At 48.2% G+C, this 24,461-nt stretch overlaps 1 protein-coding gene across 4 annotated transcripts; it reads right to left on the bottom strand.

Moving 5' to 3' along the window:
* Positions 1–803: 803 nt before the first annotated feature.
* Positions 804–24,380, bottom strand: EIF4E2 (eukaryotic translation initiation factor 4E family member 2). Of its 4 annotated transcripts, none has more exons than XM_053390811.1 (8): positions 24,285–24,380; positions 21,225–21,286; positions 18,616–18,750; positions 14,360–14,464; positions 11,880–12,032; positions 11,651–11,787; positions 3,597–3,673; positions 804–1,259 (listed from the first exon to the last, which is right to left on the bottom strand). In XM_053390811.1, the coding sequence occupies exons 2-7, from the start codon at positions 21,276–21,278 to the stop codon at positions 3,628–3,630; spliced, it is 630 nt and encodes a 209-aa protein (XP_053246786.1). In that variant the 5' UTR covers positions 21,279–21,286; positions 24,285–24,380; the 3' UTR covers positions 804–1,259; positions 3,597–3,627. The 4 variants fall into 4 exon arrangements, with proteins under 4 accessions (XP_053246786.1, XP_053246783.1, XP_053246785.1 ...); XM_053390808.1 differs by having other exon boundaries at positions 21,172–21,286; positions 24,285–24,374; XM_053390810.1 differs by lacking the exon at positions 3,597–3,673 and having other exon boundaries at positions 21,172–21,286; positions 24,285–24,374.
* Positions 24,381–24,461: the final 81 nt, after the last annotated feature.

Here is a 24,461-nt window from a genome sequence, read left to right as displayed (position 1 = left end):
TCATGTCAACATTCAGAGGAGAGGAGGCCCCACACCATAGAGATAAAGAGAAAACAGTGCCCTCTTCTCTGCAAAGACAAAATGCACCTCTGTTAAAGGAGCTGCTAAACCACAGGCAGCCTCTCCAGCACTCCCTTCTGAAAATTCCTCATTTTTTTAAAGACCCCTCCCATAAATGTCCCCACTGTGAGGACTGTGGAGTTGTTTTTCAGCACCCTAAAAAAAAAAAAGACTCCCATAGGTCCTGAGCTATGATAATGATGCCTTGTCTTTTTCTTGTGATCTCTGAGGCCGCCCCCCACCAAATATCCCCATTTATTGTGGTTTCACTATTTGTTGGAAGCTGCCAGAGTGGCTTCGCCCCACGGACACCGCTTTCCAGTAATAGCTCAGTGACAAGTGTCATACGTAGCCCTGGTTTCCAGGCTAAAAAGGAAAACCCCAGAGGCAGAACCAGAAGAGGTGCTTGCTGATTGTCCCTAGTCTGTTTTCTTAATAACCCTTGAATTCTTGCTCCTGTTCTATTGCACTGCCATGGCCAAGAGACCTTAAACACCTGTCATGTTTGACTGATTTATTAGCTCAATTAACCTTGCAACTGGGGCAGCTTGAAGAGAACCTGCACAGCCCCCCCGAGTGTAAATGCGCGGTCATGAACACATGCACATTTAACCTGCTTAAAGCCCCAGCACCTGCCTGTGGTCTCCCAGAAGTCAAAGAGAGAGCTCAACTCCTCCCCTTATGGTCTTCCAAGCAGGTCGCCCTCTCAGATACCTGTTAAGCAGACACGGCGACAAGGAGGAGGGAGTAGAGGCCTCATCGTTTATTGGCAGAGGGGAAATGGGGGCACCTGCCAATTGCCGGACTGCCCCCGCCTCTGCAGCGGACATCCGGTTAATACTGGAAATCCCTGGGCAGGAAGAGCCACTTAGCAGGACCCTCCACATCGAAGAGAAACGAGGCGGTAGGGCACCCGGGCTCCGGTGTGGAATGCAAAGTACGGTCACCCACTGGGCTGGACCAAGATGCTTGGGTGCCGGAAGGTCAGACTTTGGCACAGGGGTGAAAGCCATTGTGTGTCAAAATGCCCAGGCCATCCTGCGAGCCTCCTCAGCCAGCGGACACATGCACACAGAAAAACCCTCCTCTCCCCCTGCCCCCCTTTTCTGGGCCAGGCTGAGGAGAAGCTGAGTGCTGTATCCCCTCCTCCTTCTGCTCCTCACAGCGCGATCTTGGTATTTCGGAAGCTGGAGTTATCCCTGAAAGACAGAGGAGGGAAGGCGGTTAGCAAATGTATTTTGTCCAGGAAAAGTGGCTGCAGTTTGGTCCACGATGCTCGGGGGCAATTCAGTAGTCAAACATGTTCAAGTTGTGTCGTCCCCCGTCCCCCCGATGCAGCAAAAACAAAAAAAGGTTGCTGAGTGAACAAGTACAGGGCATGAATTTCGGCCACAGGTAGGCCCAGGAAATCCAATAATAATAATAATTTTAAAAAGGCATCCTGAGACCCTGTCCATCACAAAGAACTGCATTGCTTGAGATATCCCCCAACTCTTCACTGATGGGAAGAGTGACTCCCATGCACGTAAAGACAAAAAGTGAATAGAGCAGCTTGTGACCCGTAGTATCAGCAGAACTGCAGGTAGGTGGATCAAGGAAGAAAAATTGGATTCTGAACACCCCTTCCTTCAATCTAATGGTTGGTGCTGTTAGCCACATGCATCCAATATGATTCAATTCCCTATCAAAGTGTACATTATCCTCCCAACTGCATTTCCAACACAACCCCACTCCCCCCCCAACCATTTCTGGTTCTGTTCAAAATGTTGCCCCCTAAACAGGTCATAGCTCCCCTAACAACAGTAAAGGGGGTGGCCTGTGTGTTTGAGAAAGGCAAGCCTAAGAATCTGATCTGGGAAGATGCAGCTCTGCTAGATCAGGGGAGGGGAAATGAGATGACCCAGAAGTGGAAGGGCAGCTAAAAGATCTCCCCACCAGCAGCCAGGTAGGATGCCACAAAAAGCCTGGAATGGGCTTGGTAAGATGCTCAGAGAGCAAACTCCCCTGGGCAAGGGTGACTGGAGAAACCCACAGGGGAAAAATATAGGATTGGCCTGGCCTGCAAAACTATTGCAAGGCTGTCAAAAGCAAGGCAGAGTGAGAAGATATGGAGGACCTGGGACAAGAGGCAAGGGTAAATGCACCAGGTCCTTCAGGCGCAACCTTGCACCATGCTTCATAAACAGGTGCATGTAAAGGGGGCCTCTGAACATAACACTCTTGCTGCCCTGCAGGCCACACTGCAGAGTGGCGAGGAATGCATAGCTCCTCCCCAGGAACCAGCAGGGCTCAGCCACTATGCGTCAGGGCAGCAAGCTCACATCAGCCTGTGGAAGGAGACACAAATCTCCACTTCTTGTGTTTGTGCTTTGTGACACTTGGCTTAAACTGTGTAAAATGTTTGCAGGACTGGGGGGCCCTCGCTCTGCTCCCTGCTCTAACAGCTGGCATCCACCCAACACAAGCAAGTGGGAGACGTACCTCTCAGCCTCACAAGGCCTCCCCCCTCTGGCACAGCGACCTTTGCAAACAGGCAAAGGGGCTGTCTGGAAGTGGGCAGCTAACACATGGCCATTAGAGAACCCGGTTTCCACTATTAGCGTAGGCTCATAAAGAGCTGATATTACTGAGTGGAAGACTGACCACAGCAGATGCAGGGAACCTTTGGCCCTCCAGATGTTGCTCAACTACAACTCCCATCATCCCCAGCAAGCATGGCCAATGGCCAGGGATGAAGGGAGTTGGGCAGGTTGCTTTTCATTCTTCTTCTTTAAATTTCCCCAGAAACACGCCCCCCCCAAATTACATTATGAAAACTTGTGTTCTCGTACACACAATACAACTTATAACAGTACACATCTCTCCTACACATCCTTATTAAGTGATCCACAAGCTATTTCAAACCTTTGGAACTGGTCTTTAGTTTTACTGGAGAACAAACTAAAGCTCCACCGTTCTCCCGCAAAGGTGTCGTTCTGCTTTGTTCCTCTCGCCAGCCTTAATTTGTGAGTCAATTTCTCCATAAGGGCTATACGCCACACACAAGTTCACGCCTCTTACGTCCTTCCAGAATGTGGCTATAACCATATGAGAGAAATCCGATTTATCCACCAAGTCCTGATTCTCATTTAAAAACAGACTCTGTAACGGGATGATGGGAGTTGTAGAGCTGAGCGACACCTGGAAGGCCAAAGTTTCCCCACACCTTGTCTACAGGTAACGTTGACAAAGGTCTGTTTTGTCTCCTTTTCCCCCCTTGGAGACCAGAACTGGCTTTGCGTAGGTCAACCAAGGCAAGCAACACTTTGTGGTCTGCTCTGCAAGGCTGCTGTGGAGCAGCGTTAAGAATCGCAGCAAATCTTGTCGACAGAGAAAGGCCAACGGTTTGTCCCGGCAGTGGGACGAGGGAGTTGCCCCAGGCTGAGAGTGACCAAGAGCCTATGCTGGGGAGGGAGAAAGAGCCTATGCTGGGGAGGGGGGGGCTCTGGCTGAGAGGTGCATCTCACAATCGTGTAAGAAGAAATATGAGGCCCTACCCTGGGTGTGTGAGAGAGGAAGAGCCCCCGTTCAGCGACCGCCGCTGTTCACCAGCCCATGAAACTCCTCCCAGGCCCTGGCAAGCCAGAGGGGGGGGGGCGAAAATGGGAAGAGGGTAGGGTGGGGAGGAAGAGAAGGGGATAAAACAACACACACACACAGAGGAGAGGAAAAGAAAAGAAAACGACCACTTCAAACCAAAGGCTTTAACTCTGAACAAGAGCAAAAGAGCAATCGTGTGCAGTTTTAAAGTGTTTGCCCGGAAGGCGCAAAGCAGGCTCCTAACAAGGGAAGCCGATTTGAAAATGCAGCCCAGGCATCTCAGGGGGGCAGAAGGCAGGCCAGGAGCTCCTCACCACGTGCCCCAGCCCCACAGGAATTGAAGGAATTGGGTATGTTTAGCCTGGAAAAGAGGAGACAGAGAGGAGGCATAATAGCCATCTTCAAATATCTGAAGGGCTGTCCCATGGAAGATGGAGAAAGCTTGTTCTCTCCTGTTCTGGAAGGTAGGACTCGAACCAATGGCTTCAAGTTACAAGAAAGGAGAGTCAGACTAAACATCAGGAAGAACTTTCTGAAAGGAAGAGCTGTTCAGCAGTGGAACAGACTCCCTCAGAAGGTGGTGGACTCTCCTTCCTTGGAGGTTTCTAAGCAGATGTTTGGGTGACCATCTGCTTTGGATGCTTTAGCTGAGATTCCTACATTGCAGGGGGTTGGACTAGGTCTCTCCCAATTCTATTATTCCAAGACAAGAATCCTTATCGGAGATCAAGGGCACATTACAGCCAGGCAGAAGCATTAACGGAGGCTATAAAGCAGAGCAGGGGTGGGATGCAGGCCAGGTAGATGGTCACACACGAGAGTCCTGGATGCCCACATGCAATTGAGGTTGCCCAACACTAATCTAGTTCAATATGCTCTGTTTACTGACCACCACCATCTCTCAGTGCTACATGAGGTCCTTAACTGGAGATGCCAGGGAAGCAGCATAAATACAAAACATGTGCTCCTCTACTGAGCTATGCTCCTCTCTTCCTACCCTATGGTCCATGGGTTCGAGCCCTACATTGGGCAAAAGATTCCTGGGTTTCAGGGGCCTTGACTAGATGACCCCCATGGTCACTTCCACTCTACTATTCCACAATTCTATACAGGCCTTGCCATGCTCACCTTATTTCCAATAGTTCTTCTCCCTGCCCCACTTTTCCAGGATATATAAGAAACCACATCTCATTGTCTCAGAGCAATTGAACACCTAGTCTAGCATGGTCAACAGAGGCCTCAAAATCCAAAGGCTCCAGCTGGGAGATCTCTGAACCCCTAAAACCTGAAGCCCTTTAACTGGGAGGGAAACTCCCAAGCAAGCCGATATCTTGCTTTCGCTGCCTAAAACTCCCCCCCCCCCCCGAAAACATGGGAGAGCTTACAAGCAATGAAATTTCTCCACCACACTCAGGCCTGAGAAGAACCCTGGGCAATGCATCATGCTGCATGCTGAACACAAGTCCGTTAATAGAGCCATTTTTTGATTGGAAAGCGGAAGCCAATTGTTGCCAGTCACGTCCTGCCTTAAATCTGCTTAGCTAATGACACCCACAATAAACATAAAAGCGCGATCACTATCTGCAGCAAAAGTGCTTTCAGATAAATCTCGGGGAATGGGCCTAATGTTGCCTCCTCTGGCGCTATTTTTCTCACTGATGGGCCAAGTGAGCAGGAATTGGGGGGGGGGGGCCTGCTTGCTTTGCGGAGTCAGACAAATGGGGGCGGAATTGGGAGAGAGGACGATTACCTTAACAACTGCCCCTTCGCATGGCTTTCTGCTGCCAGAAATACTCTCTTCTCTGAAACTCTTCTACAGCAGCACAGCTTTCACAATCTCTACACCCCTTCACTGGTTTCTCCCCTGTAACGCGCTACTTTTCAGGCTCAAAAATGTCTGCACTGGCTGATGGTGGCTTTCCAGGGTTAGGTTTCAAGCCAAACTACGGATTTTCTCCAAACCCCTCGCTCCTAGATCTCAACAGATTTGCTGCCTCACAACTTGCCAGCAATCCCACCTAGGAGTCACCAGTGTTGCTCCCTCGTGACCAAAAGAGGTGCAGATTTTGTCATCACGATCTGTCTACATCACACGGTTTTTCTCAATCACAACCCTTACTTCTGTTGCTTTGACATTTGCCTGGAGAATCCCAGAGGCTTGTGTGGGGTGAGTTCCTTCTATCAAATGGCAGACCCCTCTCCAAAGTCCGCTTTCCTTCCATATAAGATGAGCGTGGGATGAGCGTGTTCCTAGTAATCCTGCAGCCAGAATCCCAGGGAGTATCTTTAGGAGGGGGAATGTTTCTGTGGGACCAAGGGAGAAGGCCGCTCGCTCTCTGTCAGCTGGAGCTGCAGAAGCTGCCGGGGGGGGGGGCAATTAATGCCTTGCTGTGAAAGGGCTCAATTAAGAAGCATTGTTGACTCAAGCTGGCACAACTTCAGTCAATTCGCTTCTCCCCTGCCTGCCCCACGAGCTGGCCTTTCCTGTCCCTCTGGCTCCATGCAATGTGGACGGGAAAGAGATCAATCCCGCTGCCCCACTGGACCACTTTGGTGCAGAAGCAAAATCCCCAGCCCTGCTGCCACGCTCAGGAGCAACTGGAACGGGTCCTTTTGTCTGAGCCTCCTGGAGACAAAGAAGGATTTGCGCTGCAGGGAGGACCGAGAATGCAAAGCGATTCCAGGGCTTAAACCCTTCTGACTCCCGTGGCTGAACTCTCTTCGAGCTGAAAATGGTGTGAGAGAAGGGAGGTGGAGGCCTTCAGTTTAAAGCTCTTAGGCCCAGCCTGAGAACCCCTGCAATGGCCACCATGAGCAAACTGGGGCCAGAGAAGCGTTTCTAAGTTTCTCACGGGGGGCAGAGGGCTGGGAGGAAAGAGGGCATGGAGGGATGGCGACCAATGACTTAGAACAGAGGTGGGGAAGTGGTGGCCTTCCAGCTGTTGTTGGATTCCAACACCCATCGCTGGCCACGGAAGGTGGGGCTGATGGGAGATGCAGCCCAATACCATCAAGATCAGTGGCTCCCAAAGTGGGCAGCACTTGTTGGTGTAACGTGAACAATGGGTTAAATTGCACAGTGCTTGGTCTGACATCCCCCACGACCGGATGTTTGGAGATAAGGTGCCAGGTGCACTGGGTTACCATAGCAACACCACCGAGGTCGAGTGTATGGCTTGTTGACTGCATGGTTTTGGAGGAATGCCCTTGCAAACAGGGGTTGATGCAGACACAGGAAAGTGTGCTCGCATGAAGAGAAGACCCAGGCAGCCCCCTGTGCCAGCTTACCTCTTCATTTTGATATTCAAATCCTTTTAGTTTGTGTTTTTAATCACAAACCACCAGGGAAGCTCTAATGGCTGAAAGGCAGCCGGCAGTCAGCTAACACTGTCAGTAAATGAGCAAAACAGTCAGCGGAGGGCAAACTTCTGTGGATTGCTATCTCCCGAGTCACCTTCACAAAGCAAGGAAGGGTTCAGAGCTGAGCCCGCCAGAGGGGGATTATAAGCGGCAGCTCAGCTGCCCAGAGAGGAAAGGCTGTGAGACCCGCGAACTCACATTATCCCAAACTGGGCTCAGGGCATAAATAATGAAGTGATGGGAACACAAATTACCCCCTGAGCGAGCAAAGGTACCGTAAAGCAGACAGTGAAAGCTCCATTAAAGCAAAGACCAACAGGCGCACTGCCTTGCTGCATGATGCATTTTCCATCAATCTGATAATAAAATTCAGGAGATTTCTCTTCCCTGCAGTGCCTGGTGAATCAGAGGTCTTAAGTCCTTATATGCTGGAGTTCCAGGAAACTGATGGGGATCCGCTACTGTACAGCGGATACTGGAAAATTTGCCTCATCTATTCTGCTGTTCTCTAAAACTCAGCTGTCACCTGTTTGTGACGAAATTCATTCCCTGTCTACCATAGCTAGTCTGCATATGTCTATACATACATTTGTGTGTGTGTGTGTGTGTGTGTGTGTGTGTGAGAGAGAGAGAGAGAGAGAGAGAGAGAGAGAGGGAGAGAGAGAGAGAGAGGGAGGGAGGGACGGACAGACGGACTCTGGAATTACCAGTTTCACAGCTTCATTTGTACTGACTACAAGGGGGTGCAGAATCAAAGTCTGATTTATTTTAGAGCTGTGATTCACTGAATTTATTCTATTAGCATTGCATTTTGTTGAACTATTTTACAGTATTGTGTGTGGTGCACTGTGTGTTGGGTCTTTATTCTTAACCCCCACTAAATGTGCCCCAACTTCAGTTGATTATAAGCCTGCAGAATAAGTCTATGTTATCTTTTCATTATTAAAAAAACCATCATGCAGATTTAGAGGCACGTTTTTACAAATAAAAGCCAGCCCTGGATCAACAACTGGGCAATGGCTACTCAATGCAGAAACAAGAGCAGATGGGTGATGGGCAGAACGGTATCAGAATCCTCCCCCCCCCCCAATAAGAAACCTTTTGTTCTATATTGATTGCCAAGTTAAATAGCCACCCATGCAATCGCAACACACTCACATCCAGAAGTACCATCATGGACCCCAGGGACTCTCGATGAAAACTGGCAGCCATCTCAACATGATGTGCTCCCCCGCTCCCTGATTTTTCTTGTGCAACAGTCCCAACATGAATCACTTTCTCCAAAAATAAAAGGATTCCACAAACTTCCCTTGATAAGCTGCACCATCAAGAAACAACTCTGCCTCCCATCACCCCACACAAACACAATATTTCACCCAAGCCAAGGTGGGGGGCCTCTGGCCTTCCTAATATTGCTGGACTCCAACTCCCATCGGTCCTAACCGCTGGCCATGCCAGATGGAGCAATGATACCACTAGTTTTCCAGTGTCACCTGGGGGTTTTCGTTGGGGGGGGGTAGAGAGGGAGAGAGAGAAACGAGGTGGGGGGCTAAATTACAGAGAGACAGAGGGAGAAAAAGAGGGAGGAAGAAGGGAGGGGAAAGATGGTCATATGGTAAATAACGAGAAATGGGTCCTACATTGCAAGATGCAATTACAACGCAAGTCTGAAAAGGGTCAAAGTTGCCAATCTAAATGAATACTCCTGCAGTTAAACCCATTACTAATTGCCCTCTTCTCACTAGATACAGGGTGGGAAATGTTTCTTCATCTTTCTCCATGTTTGAAAACCATCAAATTCCTCACCTCCTTCAAAGATCCGAAAGGAAAAGCCCCCTCCCAATAGGGAGCAGCTGCCTTGGGTCTTAGCCGCCATCTGACATGTCCTGCACAAAGTTGCCAATGACACACTGGCTTGGGGTGGGCAAGTTCAGGATTCTACTACCTGGCAGCTCCATCAGGGCAGAGAGTACCTAGCTTAGGACTGGATGTGGAATTGCTCCTGCCTTCCAACCCGCTTCCTAACAGCCTACAGCTCAGGCAACTTGCAAATGAAGTCTGCCAACCTCCCGGCATTAATGGATGTCAGGATGCAACCTCCATGATCAGGGACAGTATACCTTTGAGAACCAGAAGTTGAAGGACAAGTAAGAGAAGGGATGGCTGTCTCCATCCCAGCTCATGAGTTTTCAGAGGCAGCTGGTTGGACACTGTTGTAAACACAGTGCTGAACGAAAGAAACCTTTGGTCTCATCTAGCCAGGCAATTCTTTCTCTCTCTCTCTCTCTCTCTCTCTCTCTCTCTCTCTCTCTCACACACACACACACACACACACACACAGTTGGCATCTGTCTGTCTCAAGAGACAACGGAGTGTACCTCCCAGGGTGAAGTCAAACTGCCTCCCTGGGGCGCAAGCCTGGGCAGTGTGTCTGGAGGTCCTGGGCTGCCCAGACAAGACCCCCCCTCTTGGCCTCACTGATGTGATCCAAATACGTTTGGCACCAGCTTGGCTGCAGGAGTTGCTGGAAGGTGTACCAGATGCCACCCAACCGCCTTAGGGACTCCACTCTGGAAATGTGTAGAGTTTACTCCTAACCCTTTTTTCCTCCCAAAGATATCCTGCAAGGCAGCAGAGGTTTAGGATGAGTTTTCTTCCTTCTAGATGGGTTACCTTCCCAGGATGAGTTCTGCCTGCCCCTCGCTTCCCTCTACAGCATATGCAGAAATCGCCTTATTGACTGCTGGAAACACTATTGGTCTCATTCGCTCAATCTGCTGGAACCTGTCTTTGCATGCAGGGGAAGTCCCTAACTCACGAATGGGCTTCGAACCCATTGACTACTCTCGCCTGGTTTAGCCAGCCAGTCGAAGCCATTTCCCGGGGTGCAGCCACTGTTGCATGCTGACAGCTTCTGAGAACCACAGGTGAGAGCAGAGTGCAAGATGGGGACCAAAGGTGGACAAACTACCCCAGAAGGAGCAGGATGTGCTGCCCACAAGTGGTACTACCCCTCCTCTGGGATGGTCTTGCTTCCTTCCCTCCCTGGGATTCTGCTAGCCAGGGGGAAAGAAGCAGGTGCCATGCTGCATCCTTGCTCACTCACTGGACCAGAAAACCCCCTTACTGCTGAGTTCTACTTCTGCATTTTATTCATCTGTCCTCCCTCTTCCTTGGCTACGTTAATCTTCCAGCGTCAGCCCACGTGCCCCAACCTGCATCTTTGCTTATAGTGCACTTAAGTGAAAAGGGTTTTTCACATTTTTCACCCCCAATCTGAAAGCTCTTAAATATGCAGCGATCCTTCATCACTTTGCGGGAGAATAAAAGTCATCTTGAATGGCCTGGCCTGGTAAACTATAACGGTCTCATTTAAAATACAGCTGTCCTCTCTGTGTACTATAATCCTCTGTTCTAGTTAAAGGGCCTCTGTCACCGGGGGGGCTGGGAGGATTTAATATACAGCATTTATTATGATTAGAAATCATTTGTACAGCACAGTAAATTTACATAGCGCCTTCCTGAGAACATTTATAAATCTAATGGGTCTATAAATCCCCGTTAGTCTCTGTGTTTTATGTCTCCAGGAATGCGGTGCACTCAAATCACACCCCCTCCCCTCCTGCCACCTTGGCTTGGAAAAGGGGGAGACCCACAATCCCAGCCCCTCTACCAAGCAGCTACTGGAGGGCCAAGGCTGGTTTCGGGGAACGCTGGCATTCCTTGAAAGCTTACTGTCAGTCAAGCCACTTTCAAACTCACCACTAGTGAGCTAACTCCGCAGGGAGGTGCTAAAGGAGGCACTCTCAGTTCCTGGCCAGAATCCTATGTGATGCAGATGAGAATCTTTCCCAGAATCCTCCAGGGAGAGGAGCAAATATGTTGCTGGACTCCCAACTCCCATCATCCCCAATCAGCTTGGCGAATGAGTTACAAGATCACAGTCTTTGTACTTTGCAGTACCTGGAGAGGACAAGGGTGGCTGCCCCTGCTCTGGAGGATGCTGGGACCCCTGTGGCAGGTGCCCAAGGGTTCCTTAGCGGACCAAGGGACACACAAAAGCTCCATCGGACCTTCTGTTCCCACAACTGCCACCTGGGAGCAGCCATTCCGGCAGCGGGAGAACTGGGAAGCAGAGCTTATTCCACCAGCTCTGCTGCGACACACTAGCTCCAACAGGCACCTCCTGCCCTGAACTGTGCCAGATGGTAGGAGCAACTATTCAGAAACTGGTGCCTGAGCTTTGATTCTGATTTTCCTCTTCCCTCCCTGTTCCTTTTTCCTTGTGTGCTGTGCTTGTGGGTAGGTACTGTTTTGCTCCGACTGAACGCAAGCTGCCCTGGGAGCCTTTCCTGGCTGAAGAGTGAGGTACAAATGCTCTACATAAATGAACAAATGGGGTCCCTTGAAGGTGGAGAGCACTGAAGCCGGTGAGCTAGGCCACTAACTGCAGGCAGCAAGAAGGCTGTGCATAGCCTTCAAGGCAACATGTGCCAGAACAGAAGAAACTATGTGAGACACCAGAAGTGCCCCAGTGTGGTGACAGCACCCCCAGCTCTACAGGACAAGGAATGGCTCCCTGCGTTAACACGGCAGACACAGAGGCAAGCACATTACAGCCAGTGCTCCCCTCCCCCCTCGCCGCACGTACTTGATGCTGTCCGTGTGGGTTTTGTATTCCATGATGGTGTTGGGGGGCAGGTTCAGCACTCGTCGGAGCGTGTCCCGTATCCGGGCCGTGGTCGCTTGGTCACTGGCCGTCTTGTTCCATATGGAGATGATGTCCTCCTACAGGGCGAATGCCGGGAGGTGAGCAAAAGGGGATCTCCCACGCCTCAAGACGGCAAGGCTGGTCCCTCGACACCCAGAACATGCCTTACCTGGAAGCGGACGGAGACGACCGCCCCGCAGATTTCTTCGCCCACCATGAACTGCTCTCCCAGCATTGCCAGGATGAGGTTCTCCCAACACCGAGACGCTAAGCCCTTCCGGAGACGGATGATCCACTTGCCGCCGTTCTTGTTGGCGTCATCCTGGGAAGACGAAAAGGAAGAAAATGAGGACAAATAATGCATTACAAATAATGGATAAAATGGACTGTTTCAAGAAGTGGCAGAAAGACATATCTAAATTTGTCTGGCAGGGCAAGAAGCCCAGAATTAAATTTAAGATATTAACGGATTCAAAGGAAAGAGGGGGGTTTGCCCTGCCAGACTTTAAACTGTACTATGAAGCGGCAGCTTTCTGCTGGCTAAAAGATTGGCTGCTTCTTGAAAACACAGACATTTTGGACTTGGAAGGTTTTAACAATATTTTTGGGTGGCATGCATATTTGTGGTATGACAAGGTTAAAGCACATAAAAGTTTTAAAAACCATATTGTCAGAAAAGCACTATTAAATGTCTGGGTCAGATATAAAGATTTGCTGGAAAACAAAACCCCAAGGTGGTTGTCGCCAATGGAAGCTAAGGCAGTTAAAAAGTTAAATATGGAGTCGAAGTGGCCAAGATATTGGGAAATTCTAGAAAAGGAAGGGGACAAACTGAGATTGCAGAGTTTTGAGAAATTAAAAGAGAAGGTGAGAGATTGGTTGCATTATCACCAAATAAATGAAGTGTTTAAATTGGACAGTAAAATTGGCTTCCAGGTGGAAAAATCGAAATTGGAGACCGAATTGTTAGAATCCAGTACTAAGAATTTGTCAAAAATGTATAGTTTGCTGCTGAAATGGAATACACAAGATGAAACGGTTAAGTCAACTATGATTAAATGGGCTCAGGACATTGGTCATAATATTTTGTTTGCTGACTGGGAAAAGTTGTGGACTACCGGGATGAAATTTACGGCATGTAATGCCTTAAGAGAAAATATTATGAAAATGATTTATAGGTGGTACATAACCCCAGTCAAGCTTGCAAAGATTTACCATTTGCCTGATAATAAATGTTGGAAATGTAAAGAAAAGGAAGGTACATTTTTTCACCTTTGGTGGACGTGCCCGAAGATTAAGGCATTCTGGGAAATGATCTATAATGAACTTAAAAAGGTATTTAAATACACCTTCACTAAGAAACCAGAGGCCTTTCTCTTGGGCATTGTCGGCCAAGGGGTGTTAAAGACGGATATAACTTTCTTTATGTACGCTACAACAGCAGCTAGAATACTCATTGCAAAGTACTGGAAGACACAGGATCTACCCACACTGGAAGAATGGCAGATGAAGGTGATGGACTACATGGGCCTGGCAGAAATGACGAGCAGAATCCGAAACCAGGGAAGAGAAGCGGCGGAAGAAGAATGGAAAAAGTTTAAGGACTATTTAAAGAAATATTACAAAATTAATGAAAGTTAGAATGATGTTGGACTGGAAAGTAAATGGTTACTATTAGTAATGGTTAAGACAAGGAGAATAAGGAAGATTAGCTTAAATTCAAAGTAAAATAAGGGAAGATTTGCTGAGTAATTGATTAGAATCTGGAATACAGAAAAGGGAGGCATGAGGAAGTCGAGGAAGAAAGGTTTAAGAAATTAGGATATGAAATGGTACTTGTTTTTTTTTTTTTGTTATTGTTTGTTTATGTATTTGTTGTTGTTATGTATTGTTTGTGTGATTATAAAAACTGTTTAATAAAAATATTTTAAAAAAAAAGAAAAGAAAAGAAAATGAGGACAACTTTCTCACTGCCCCAAACCAGGGAGGGCTTTTCTTGCCCCGGCTGCCTCTACGAAAGCAGTCCTTGCAATCTTTTAGGCTGTACCCAGTAAAAGCAGCAGGATGGGCCAAATAAGAGCAATACGGCACCTAGGAATAGGGGAAGGACAAGACCTCAGACCATTTCTTTTTCCTAAACAAAATCATATTTGAGAAAAGGGATTATTTCAATGTCATATTAGCTGTGTTAATAGCGATAAAGCTTCTCTTAGACCCCCAACGACTCTACTGGCACCTGCCCTGGGATTTTAGGGTGAAGGGTGGGAAATAAAGTGGGGGGACATCACAGTTGAACAGCATGAAGATTGCAGGACTTTATTTCTGTATTCTGGCATTTTGTCTCTTCCAGCAGACCTGTTTAATATCTGGTTTCTTTGCTTGCATTTAGATCTCTTAGGTACAACTTTGAAAACTATATTTTTACTTAAATGAAGGGAGTTAAAAGTTTTAGACGAAATAGTCTTAGGAAACAGTAACTGATTTCCTAGTTTGAACGATTACCCACTAACAGCAAATGAAAAATAAACAGATGTAAGTGCAGCCAGTGAGACCTATTACAGACCCATCTGTACCCCTCATCTCAGTTTCTGAGTGCCTTTTGTGATCTTCTCCTATTTCCTTCCTACTGCAGCACCTGTCAGGACTCACCTCCCACATGGGTTTAATTCCTTCTTTGAAAAGGTGGAAGTCGCTGTGGCCCGTCAGGTCCCCGGGACGAACCATGTGGCTATAAAATCTCCAAAACTGCTCCACCTGTAACAAGAGGAGAACCACAGCCAAGTCAGGCAAATCTTCCAGGAGCCAAGACAGGTCTTCCTTTTCAGATTCTGGCTATGGGTAAGACAGCCAAGTCAGGAAAGTGTGACAGCAGCATCTCTTGTAATACTGTAAATGTCCAAGGGTAGGTTAAAAAAGCAAACAGTGACAGGCAAGACCTCCTTCCTTATTCTAACTCCCACTCTCTGCTAAATGTCTGTCTGTCCCTTTGCACTTATTTTGACTGCACAACATTTCCGGAGAACAGCAACCTGCCCTACCACTCCCTGACTCACTTGAGCCACTGCCTCTTTCTTGGAACTCAGGCAGCACTTGAAGTAGGTGACCAAATCACAGCATCATTGTGTGGTTGCTGTTTCCACTGCAGCTCCCCACCAGCGACTGATGCTGGCTTGGCATCGGACCAACCAAATATAGGTTACATAGCAGAAGTGTGCTAAACCATTATATAAATATTAAAAACAGCTATCATATATACGCCACCTTTAGCACTCAAAGTGCTTCGTATAGGTGATCTTGCCATAATCCTTACCGTTATACCATAGGGGTAGGAGAGTTCTTACTCTTATTTGTATTATTTATTAAATTTGTATACCACCCTATAACCACAGGTCTCAGGTCACAACATAAAATCACAATCCCATCATGCAAACAGGGAAGGACTGGGATTAAACAACTGGGGAATGCGTGTTTATTAAGCAAAATCTGTGTGCCGCTTATTTGCAAGTGAAATCACCAAGTGCTTTACAAAGAATATAACATATACAATAAAACTGTCAATAAAAAAAATGAAGGTGAAATTTCGGCCAGGGAGGTCTTGATTTCTAGTTCATTCTCTTAGCTGAGGGAAAGAACCCATAGAATAGTATAAGACTGCATGTGTTGCATGCCGAAAGTAAGCCCCTACCCCAACCCCTGGTGTCCCTAGACAGAATCTGGAAGCAAGAGATGGTAAAGACTTTCCCCTGACACTTGGGAGAACTACGGCAAGTCAAAGCAGACAATATGGGCTAAATGGGCCAATGGCCTGAGTGCAGATATGGCACCTTCAGTTGCTCAATACAAGTCATAAGCCTCTTTTACTCACTGGCCTTCTGAGCAAGAATATGGCCTCCTTTCCCACAAGTTTGTAAAATAGTAGGAACTTGGGACCATTAAACATTTCACGGTGTTTAGCCACGGTTAAGCAACAGACCGTTGACTGGTAGTATCGTGAATGACTAACTGGCCACTGGAACCCCCACCCTCATGTTGGGGTTGCAAGTTCAGGAAGAATGGGAGCAGGAGCAGCGGCAAAACGGGTGCCACTTGCAACAACAACAACATGGAAAGTCCAGGGGCCTCACAGGCGCTAGTGATGATACGGGGCACTTAATAGTGTCCAAGAAACTGAGGAGGAGGAAGAGAAGGAAAGCACCACTTCTCTGTTCTGCAGCAAACTGCTTTGCATCTCAGACTATCAAATGAAAAAAATGCCCAAAGCTGCGGCAAATTGTAAAAGAGGTCCCCCTTGCCAGAATGGAATTCAGATACAGCTCACGTCCCTTAAAATTCCACACCTACAAAGCTTTTTGCGGAGCTATATAACATGCATTATTACATCATTTGCAGAAAGGGGTTTTGCCTTTCGAGCTTTTAGGAACTAGATGGGGAGTTACACATCTTAGGCAAATGAATAAATATGCCACCCCTGGAGATCAATTCATGGCAATAACTGCATGCCAGCGGTTCTGGAGTGCGCTGCTGCCCTCCAGTGGCCCAGACACAAGCAACTGCAGGTTTGCAGAAACTGTGCTGAAGTATGCAGAGTAGAACTTGTCAGACGAGCAAGGCAATCTTCTGCATCATCTACTGGGAAGTAAGTTCCACCAAGTTCACAGTGGCTTACTCTCAAGTAAGGGTGCCAAGGACTGCTGGCTAAGGCTCAGGTTATATGCAATAGTACCAGAACTACTGGTGCAACACATAAAGTACTAGGTGGATGCAAGGTTCTCAGTGGGTCACTCAAACGACAGTAATGGGGAAAGGAAAACGGGTCACATGCTTACTATCAGCAAGCTCATGGCTTCAGTTCTGAACATAGCTACTGAGAAACAAGAGGATGGTATCAGGAAGGTTGGGGAAAGCTATGCAAAAGCACAATAAATCATTAGTAATTAAAATTATTAATAATTATAATACAGTTTCTTATGGTGCCAGGGTCGGTTGCACCAATTTAAAAACCCAATGTCAAGCACAGTTTTAGACAATTTACTGCCACAAGACTTATCTACCTATCTATCTTAGGAAAAGACAGCCCCAAAACAGCCTATTGAGGACTGGGCATGCTCAGTGGTCATAGAAATGCTGGATGTCAGCCTAGAGAGGAAACAGAAAATTTGATTTTGGGGGGAAGAAGAATGGGATGGATTGGAGTATCCTGAAAAGAAGACATGTCTGCCTGGCACACTAAGCAGGAGGACTCCTCACTGCAAAACTTTCCCACTTGTGACTTCTACTGCAATCTTCCCATTTGCTCATATACTACAGTAATTCCAGCTGCTCATTATTTTTGGTTTAGGGCATTGGCTAGGCAGTCATGAAAGGGAGGTGGGGCTAGGCACAAGTGTCCCATTTGATTGGTTAAACAAGAAAGCCAGAAAGGAGGGCCAGTAGAATTCTCTCCTCACCACACCTCCCTTTGGCTACAAAACAATCCAGGCACTCCAAACCTGCTCAGCAAGCTTCTTTCCAGGGCTGAGCATATGCTGGAAGACCTGCCCCCTGCCTTGCAGGCCTTTTCCCATCTGACCTGGGAGGATGAGGCCTGGACTGACTCCAGCTACAAAAGCTGAGACTGCTGAACAGCTGCTTTTTGCATCTTTATTTTGTTGTGATTTATGCAGAAACCGTTCAGTTCGGTTTTGTCTTTTTTAATGTTTTATTTACTGTTTATGATTACTATTGTTATATTGTAGTTATGTGTGGTTTTTTCACGTTGTAAGCAACCTTGAACATGCCCTGAACTGTGGAAAGGTAGCATACAAACAGAATTATATACGTATGTCAAGATTTTAAAATGAGACACACAACCACACAAGAGAAGGCCTTCTTTCAGAACCACACCCTGCGTTTGACACAGGGGCATGTTGGGCGCTTTAGAGCAGGGGTAGTCAACCTGGTCCCTACCAGCCAGCAGTGGGCATTTCAGGATTCTAGGTGGGCGGGAGGGGGTTCTACAGCACAAGCTGAATCCTCCTTCCATCGAGCGCTGGTGGGCGGTAAGGAAATTTTACCATCAAGAAAGATGCATTAGTGGGCAGTAGGTATAAAAAGGTTGACTACCCCTGCTTTAGAGAAAAAGGAATCCCCTTTCTCTGGTGGGGCCATGAATACAGGAAGCGCTTAGGCTGGGACAAAGGATAGCGGGGGACATTTTGAGATGCCTGGAAGTTGCCTGTGTGGCTGCTGAAAAAGGAGGGTGGGACCTAATATCAGATCAAGAGGCCCATAAACTCCAGCATCCTGCCTCCAAAAGTGGCCAGCTAGATGCCCCTCGGAAGACTGGAGGCAACTGCCCCAACCCATATTCACAAAGCACCTGGTATCTACCACTGAAGCTCCATTTAGCTGCCATGGCTACCTAGCATAAAGAGATGCATCCCCCATGAATTTGCCTGGCCCTTTTTAAAAGCTATCTAAACCAATGGTCAATCCCTGCAGCAGTGATTTCCACAGGGTGATGAGAGAGAAGGAAAAACTTTTCTCCATCCGTACAACGTAAAACTGCACACGGTGGCAGGTTCAGAATTCCTCTGTACAAGACGCAAGGGAGCCACTGCCACTCTGAATCCCCTATCAGTCCAGCCTAACTCTAAACATGACAGTGCACACATACTCACTGCAAACGTAAGAGATATACAAAGCTGCCCTTGGCCCCACTACCCCGATGCTGCCTGATTGGACCGTCAGCCGCCCTCTAGGGTTTCAGAACAGGAGATTGCACCAGGGATCTTATCCATGCTGAGAATGTGCCCGATGGCTGAGCTGTGGCCCCTCCCTGTTTGCTTCTCATGCGCAGATAACACCTGCCCCCCAAGCTGCACTGAATCCAGTTAAACGAGCGACAAGACAGAAATGCAACTCACGGAGGCGAAGGTGCCAATTTGCTTGATGTTCTGTTCGTAGCTCTGAGAGCTGGTGGGCCTCCCGGGGGTCCGCCTGGAGTACCAGAAGGTGTAATTATACTGCAGGGGGTGCTCAGCCGGCCCTGGAACCACAGCCTGTGTGAGGAATTGAAACAACTCATTTGTCCTTACGCATTTCTCTAAAGAGAAGGCTGAAAGATGTTTGCAGCATTAGAAGCCTGCCTGCTCCTGCCATCACGGAGCGTGAAAGAACATTTTAGCCTCATTTTCTTCCTGAAATTCCATCTCTGCTAATAGCTTGAAACAGACCATTAGTCTGGCAGGAATTGACTATACTTCAAACGAGAGATTAGCAATCCTCAGCATGCTTGAGCTTCTCCAAGCTGGCAGAGGACGAGCCCCATGAGGGACGTTTCGTGTTTCTCAAAAGCAACTCATCAGACAAGGCCAGTTCATGAACTCCGCCTACACGCCTTTATAGGTCTCCAATTGTTAGGATAACGGATCTTAAGGGGGGGCGGGCAGTGGGGGACTCCTCTGTGAGGCAATGGAGAAATCTATCCCCGTTCCAATTCCAGATGGAATTGAACATTTCAAGCGAACCAAGAAAACCAAATGTCGGCAATGCATACATTAGAACCAATGTGCTCATCTTTACAGCTTTCCAGGGCCAAAACATCATCCAGCTCAGCTCCCAGCTAACAAATGACAAGCCAGGAAAACCTGGGCTTCATCTCTCTCCCATCCCAGAAACAGCTGCACTGAAATAATCCCAGGTATGAAATAGCCCAGCTCCTTCCTGCCAGGAACACAACTTTTGAACACAGGATGGGCTGGAGTGGGAAACTCTCATTTCTCTCAAAATGCCCACTACTTTGGCTGCGGGGGGCTTGTTTGCTGAAGGGAGGCCAGAATTCAGTGTGTCTCTGTAGCAGGTTTTTGCACCTCCCCAGCCAAAAGGGATCAATGCAAATGAGGGCCAGAAGACAGTCTCTCTCTTTCACTGTCAATAGTATGATCAGGTTCAGCAATTTGCCAGTGAATGGAAACTGGAGAACACCACTGTTAGAGGATAATGCTGCTCCCTAGCTTGGGTTCAGCTATGTGGTGTCAGAATCTTGACCATGGGGTTCTATATATAACAAGCAAAATGCTGGTTATTCCGACAGGGAGAGGAAGAGTACACCTATACTGCAGAAGTTGGGTGTCCTTGATTTTGCTGGGTGTCCACCCCCGTTTTTTCTTCCCAACTGCAACATGTTTCCTTTGCCCCTTATAATTTGAAGGAGTTCACCAACATTCAAACCTACTTCCACCTTTTGTTCCATTTGATCATGCTAGAGTGGGATGCAATTTCCACACAAAGTTTCTTTTTAAAAGGAAGATTTGGTGCCTTCCTCAGGGCCTGCACACACCTTATGTTCCAAGCCCATGGCTGTTGTGCCAAAGGGACACAAGGCACCTTTACCTTGCAGTAATGGGAAGCCTAAGGGGTGAGTACAGACCATTCCCTACAGGTGTGGGCCTCAACCACGGCAGCTCTCTAATGCAAAGGGGAGGGCAGGAACAGATGGGCTAAACTACACAAAAAGCGTTCTCAAGCCCAGAGAAGAATCTCTGCCAGAAAAGAAAAGGTATTCTATTAGGTTACATTTAAGAACTTTGGGCAGTGGAAATCTTACAGAAAAGAACAGACCCAAAGTCCACAAATGAGTTTGCTTGAAAGGCAGGCAAGTGCCCCCTTTCCAAAGCAGAGCAGGGGCACCAGTCCTGCTGCCTCTGTAACAAAAAAGCCTCTAAACCAGGCGTGGTGACCAGCAATTCACAGCTAGGAATAACCCCTTTCCTATCTCACTGCGGGCCATCTGCCTTCACTGCTGCTGGTGAAGGCAGGAGAGCTGAGGAAGCACAGGCAACGGGCAGGATAGGCACATGAATCCTGGGTCAAGGTGTGTGCTTACTGAAAAGTAGAGGGAAGATGGGCAGCGCTTGCACCAGATGGAGTCAAGGAGGAGCACAGTTCTAATATCAAATTTATCTACAGCTAAATGTCTGCCATTATTGGCAGGTAGCACGTTCTTGCAGAAAGAGGGATTTTCTATTGCAAGGGGCTATGGCAAGGAGAGGATACAGACCTCCTGTAAGTGCCGCCCAAGGTTTCAGTTGGTATTAGGAGTGTTAGGGAACTTTGCCTTCATGACATGTTCCTAGCCTCAAGGAACAAATGGCAGCCATTTGCTTAGATAGGAGAACATAATGGGTTATCCACATGGAAAGTCATTAATGCTTTAGGGCTGAATTTGTGCCCAACTCCAGAACTGTACGGATGAATGGAATTGTTCGTTATCAGTCAATTCTGCTTCCAAGATAAACATTTTCAAATAATTCATATTTTCTTTAACAAAGGAAAGGCATGGAGACTAGGGAGGGTCTTAGTCAAAGTTAACCATAGATATTCTCTGGAGCCTGGAGCTATAGGCTAACGCTTCCCCCGCTCCCTCAGAATCATCAACCGAACACTCCAGTCTGGTCTACAAGGAAGAGGAAAGAACGTACCTTCCTCTTGCTGCTACTTTGGGGTTTGTCTCTATCATTTTTTTCCTTCTCACCATCTTTCTGTGTGCTGTTCTCTTCATTCTGGTCATGATCTCCACTGTCATCATCCTTCAGACTGGCAAAGAAGTAAGTAAAATAATCAGTTTGAAAGCTCATGACTGCTGTTGCTTCTGTTATTAAAAAAAAAGTCTGAGTGCCCTCACATCAGCAAGCAATTGAGGAAAATGTTTTTCTTTTCTTTTTTAAAAAGAGAGGTAATGATCCCACACTGCAGGTACCTGTAAACGTAATGCCATCTTGGAATAAAAGGAAGAACAAAAGACTTGCGCTTCCTTTTTTCCCTGCCCTTTTTTGTATTGTCTGAAGAACTTTTGTAGCACATCCCTGGAAACCAATCCTATAGGAAATGGTTTTAAAAGCTGGATATGTTTAGCCTGCCCTATATTTGCCATCTTTAAAAAAAATAAAAATCCCTGACACCAGATTAAAACTGTAAACTTAATGGAGCTAGAGACCAGTTTACACAGTTTACCAAGAAAAATAAAACATCACACACATTGATGGTCATGTGAAATGAAGTTCCTTTTGCCTTAAACAGTCTCTAGCCTGTCTCTTTCTTTCAGAGTTATTTTTCAAAGTGTTATTGTACGCCACTAGTCCACTACAAATTCAGTGCTTTCTTCTACCACATCTGCACACCCTACTACATCCCCCATGATACTTCTTTCCTGTGTCCTGATACATGCCACTATACCGGGGAAAGTATGTCAACAGTGCTAAATAATGGTCAAACAGTGGCAGTTACATCAGGTCTTAGTGGAGTATTTTCTTATAGATGAGAACTGATTGTCTGCAATAAGAAACAAGTGGGTATCTTGAGACTGGACCCAAAGATGTCAGTTGGGGTTTGAACAGACAGGTGACTATCTCCCCCTGGGTATCTCTTTGCCAGTTACAGGTGCATATCAGGCAGATACACCTGAGGTACAGTGGGGGAGAAATCCACCTCTTGATTTCTGCCTGTTAAAGACAGTGCCTGTGTCTGTTGGAAAAGTGGCAAGACTTGTGAACGTCAACAGTGAGATACAGCCCCTTTCTAAACAAATGAAAACTGTCACTCAACCGCAATTTTTCTCTACCAAAGGGCAGCACGGCTCAGTGACAGAGCGCCTGCTTTGCATGCAGAAGATCCCAGGCTCAATGCACAGCATTTCCCGGTGGGTCTAGAAAAGCTTCTTGTATGAAACCCAGGAGAGCCACCACCAGTCTGTGTGAACTGGGGTTGGGCAGAAGGCAGAATGGGATTGACTGACAGATGGTTTTCAGTAGCTCAGTAAAGGGTTGCCACCTCTCTCTCTCTCTCTCTCTCTCTCAACAAGACAGATAAATTTTAAAGAATAAAAACAAAAAGGCTTCCTCTTCTCCTGTTTGGCTGTCAAAACTCCTGATCCACAGTGAATTTACACACAACTGCAAGGTGGCAAACTTTGAGGTCCTTGCAATAAACCCAAGTAGATCCCACAGGCTTGAAGCCTGCCCTTGCCCTCATTACTGGGCTCTGCCCCAAATGAGAAGAGACCATACCTCAGTGGTAGCTCACAGGATCCAGCTGCAGGAAGACCCTAGTTCAATCCCCAGCATCTCCAGATAGGGCAGGGAAAGGCTTCATACTGAAGCCACGGTGCCTGCTACATCTTTTCCGCTGGACTCCAACTCCCATCATCCCTCTGCACTGACCATGCCACTAGGAGCCAGAGTCCAGCAACAACCTGAGGGCACCACTCCAGCTCTCCCTGCAGAGATGCCTGACTGACTCAGAATGCAGAGAGGCTGTGAACAGCCTCTGCTGGATCAGGCTAACAGCCCATCCAGTCCAGCACCCAGGGCTAGCCCAAAGCGTTTCAGCACCTAAGGCGGACCCCAAACGGCTTCCCTACCCTAGCCAGGGAAGCAGGGGGTAAGGGAAGAGGGGGTGTGTGAGAGAAAGATCTACCTCGGGATCTGCTGCCGCTTCACCTTGCCTCATGGGTGGGCCGGCCCTGTCCTGTTCCCCACAGGGGCAAACCAGGTGCCCATTACAGTGGTACCTCTGGTTAAGTACTTAATTCGTTCCGGAGGTCCGTTCTTAACCTGAAACTGTACTTAACCTGAAGCACCACTTTAGCTAATGGGGCCTCCTGCGGCGGCGGCGGCTGCGCCGCCGGTGGACGATTTCTGTTCTCATCCTGAAGCAAAGTTCTTAACCCGAGGTAATATTTCTGGGTTAGCAGAGTCTGTAACCTGAAGCGTCTGTAACCTGAAGCGTCTGTAACCCGAGGTACCACTGTACAGGGAAACCCTCACGCGGGGTCCCACCACAAGAGTGACTCTCTCCCCTCCCGAGTCTTCCAGCAACTGCCATTCAGGACCATTCATAGGAGCCAAATCATCGGGCAGAGGTCCCTTCAGCACCACCACCCCAGTAAAAAACTAATGGGCATTGCCATTCAAAGGGTGTGTGATCTTGTGATCGACTGTGCAGGATGGTGCTTACCTGCTCCTACCCGCCCTGCCCCCCACCAACACAGTGGTACCTCGGGTTAAGAATTCGTTCTGGAGATCCGTTCTTAACCTGAAACTGTTCTTAACCTGAAGCACCACTTTAGCTCACGGGGCCTCCTGCTGCTGCCACACCGCTGGAGCACGATTTCTGTTCTCATACTGAAGCAAAGTTCTTAACCCGAGGTACTATTTCTGAGTTAGCGGAGTCTGTAACCTGAAGCGTGTGTAACCTGAAGCATCTGTAACCTGAGGTACCACTGTATTTTATTCAAATTGGAAGCATTCACGGCCTCCAGCTCTGAGGGCAGAGAAGCAGCCCCGTCCTCGGGCAGAGCAGACCCCCACCCTCTTTATGCTCCCCCGGGGGGGGTATTTCGGCAGGCGCAGCTTCTCCCCGCCCTGCAGCCCCGGGCGCCCCACTTGCCCTCACGGAGGGCGGCTGCCTCTCTGCCCATCTCCGGCCCCCTCCGCGAGCGCAACGGCGGTTGGGGGCCGGGCCGAGGGCGACGGGGAGCCGCTTTGCACGGGGACCCGCCTCCGACTAGGCCTCAGCCGCGGCGCCTCCGACTCACGCGTCGAATTTGTTGTTCATCCTCCTCGGTGACTCTCTCGCCGCCGCTTCGCCTCGCCTCCTGCCGCCCGCCCGGCTACTTCCGCTCAGCCGCCGCCGCCGCTTCCATAGACACGCCGCCTACGCCGCCCTCCCTTTGCTTCCGGCGGAACCTGGTTCCCTTCGGCCCACCGCTCCC

This window comes from Podarcis raffonei, chromosome 5 (genome assembly GCF_027172205.1).
Source record: "Podarcis raffonei isolate rPodRaf1 chromosome 5, rPodRaf1.pri, whole genome shotgun sequence".
Lineage (NCBI taxonomy): Eukaryota > Metazoa > Chordata > Lepidosauria > Squamata > Lacertidae > Podarcis > Podarcis raffonei.
Note: the sequence above shows the minus strand (reverse complement) of the source record. Positions and strands in the feature narration are given on the sequence as shown.

Coding starts and splice junctions, on each gene's coding strand:
- EIF4E2 (XM_053390808.1), bottom strand. CDS start 24,304: ATGAACAACAAATTCGACGC. Junction 14,465..18,615: donor AAATTGGCACCTTCGCCTCC/GTGAGTTGCATT, acceptor CTCTTGTTACAG/GTGGAGCAGTTTTGGAGATT. Junction 3,674..11,650: donor ACCCACACGGACAGCATCAA/GTACGTGCGGCG, acceptor CTGGCTTGCCAG/GGCCTGGGAGGAGTTTCATG.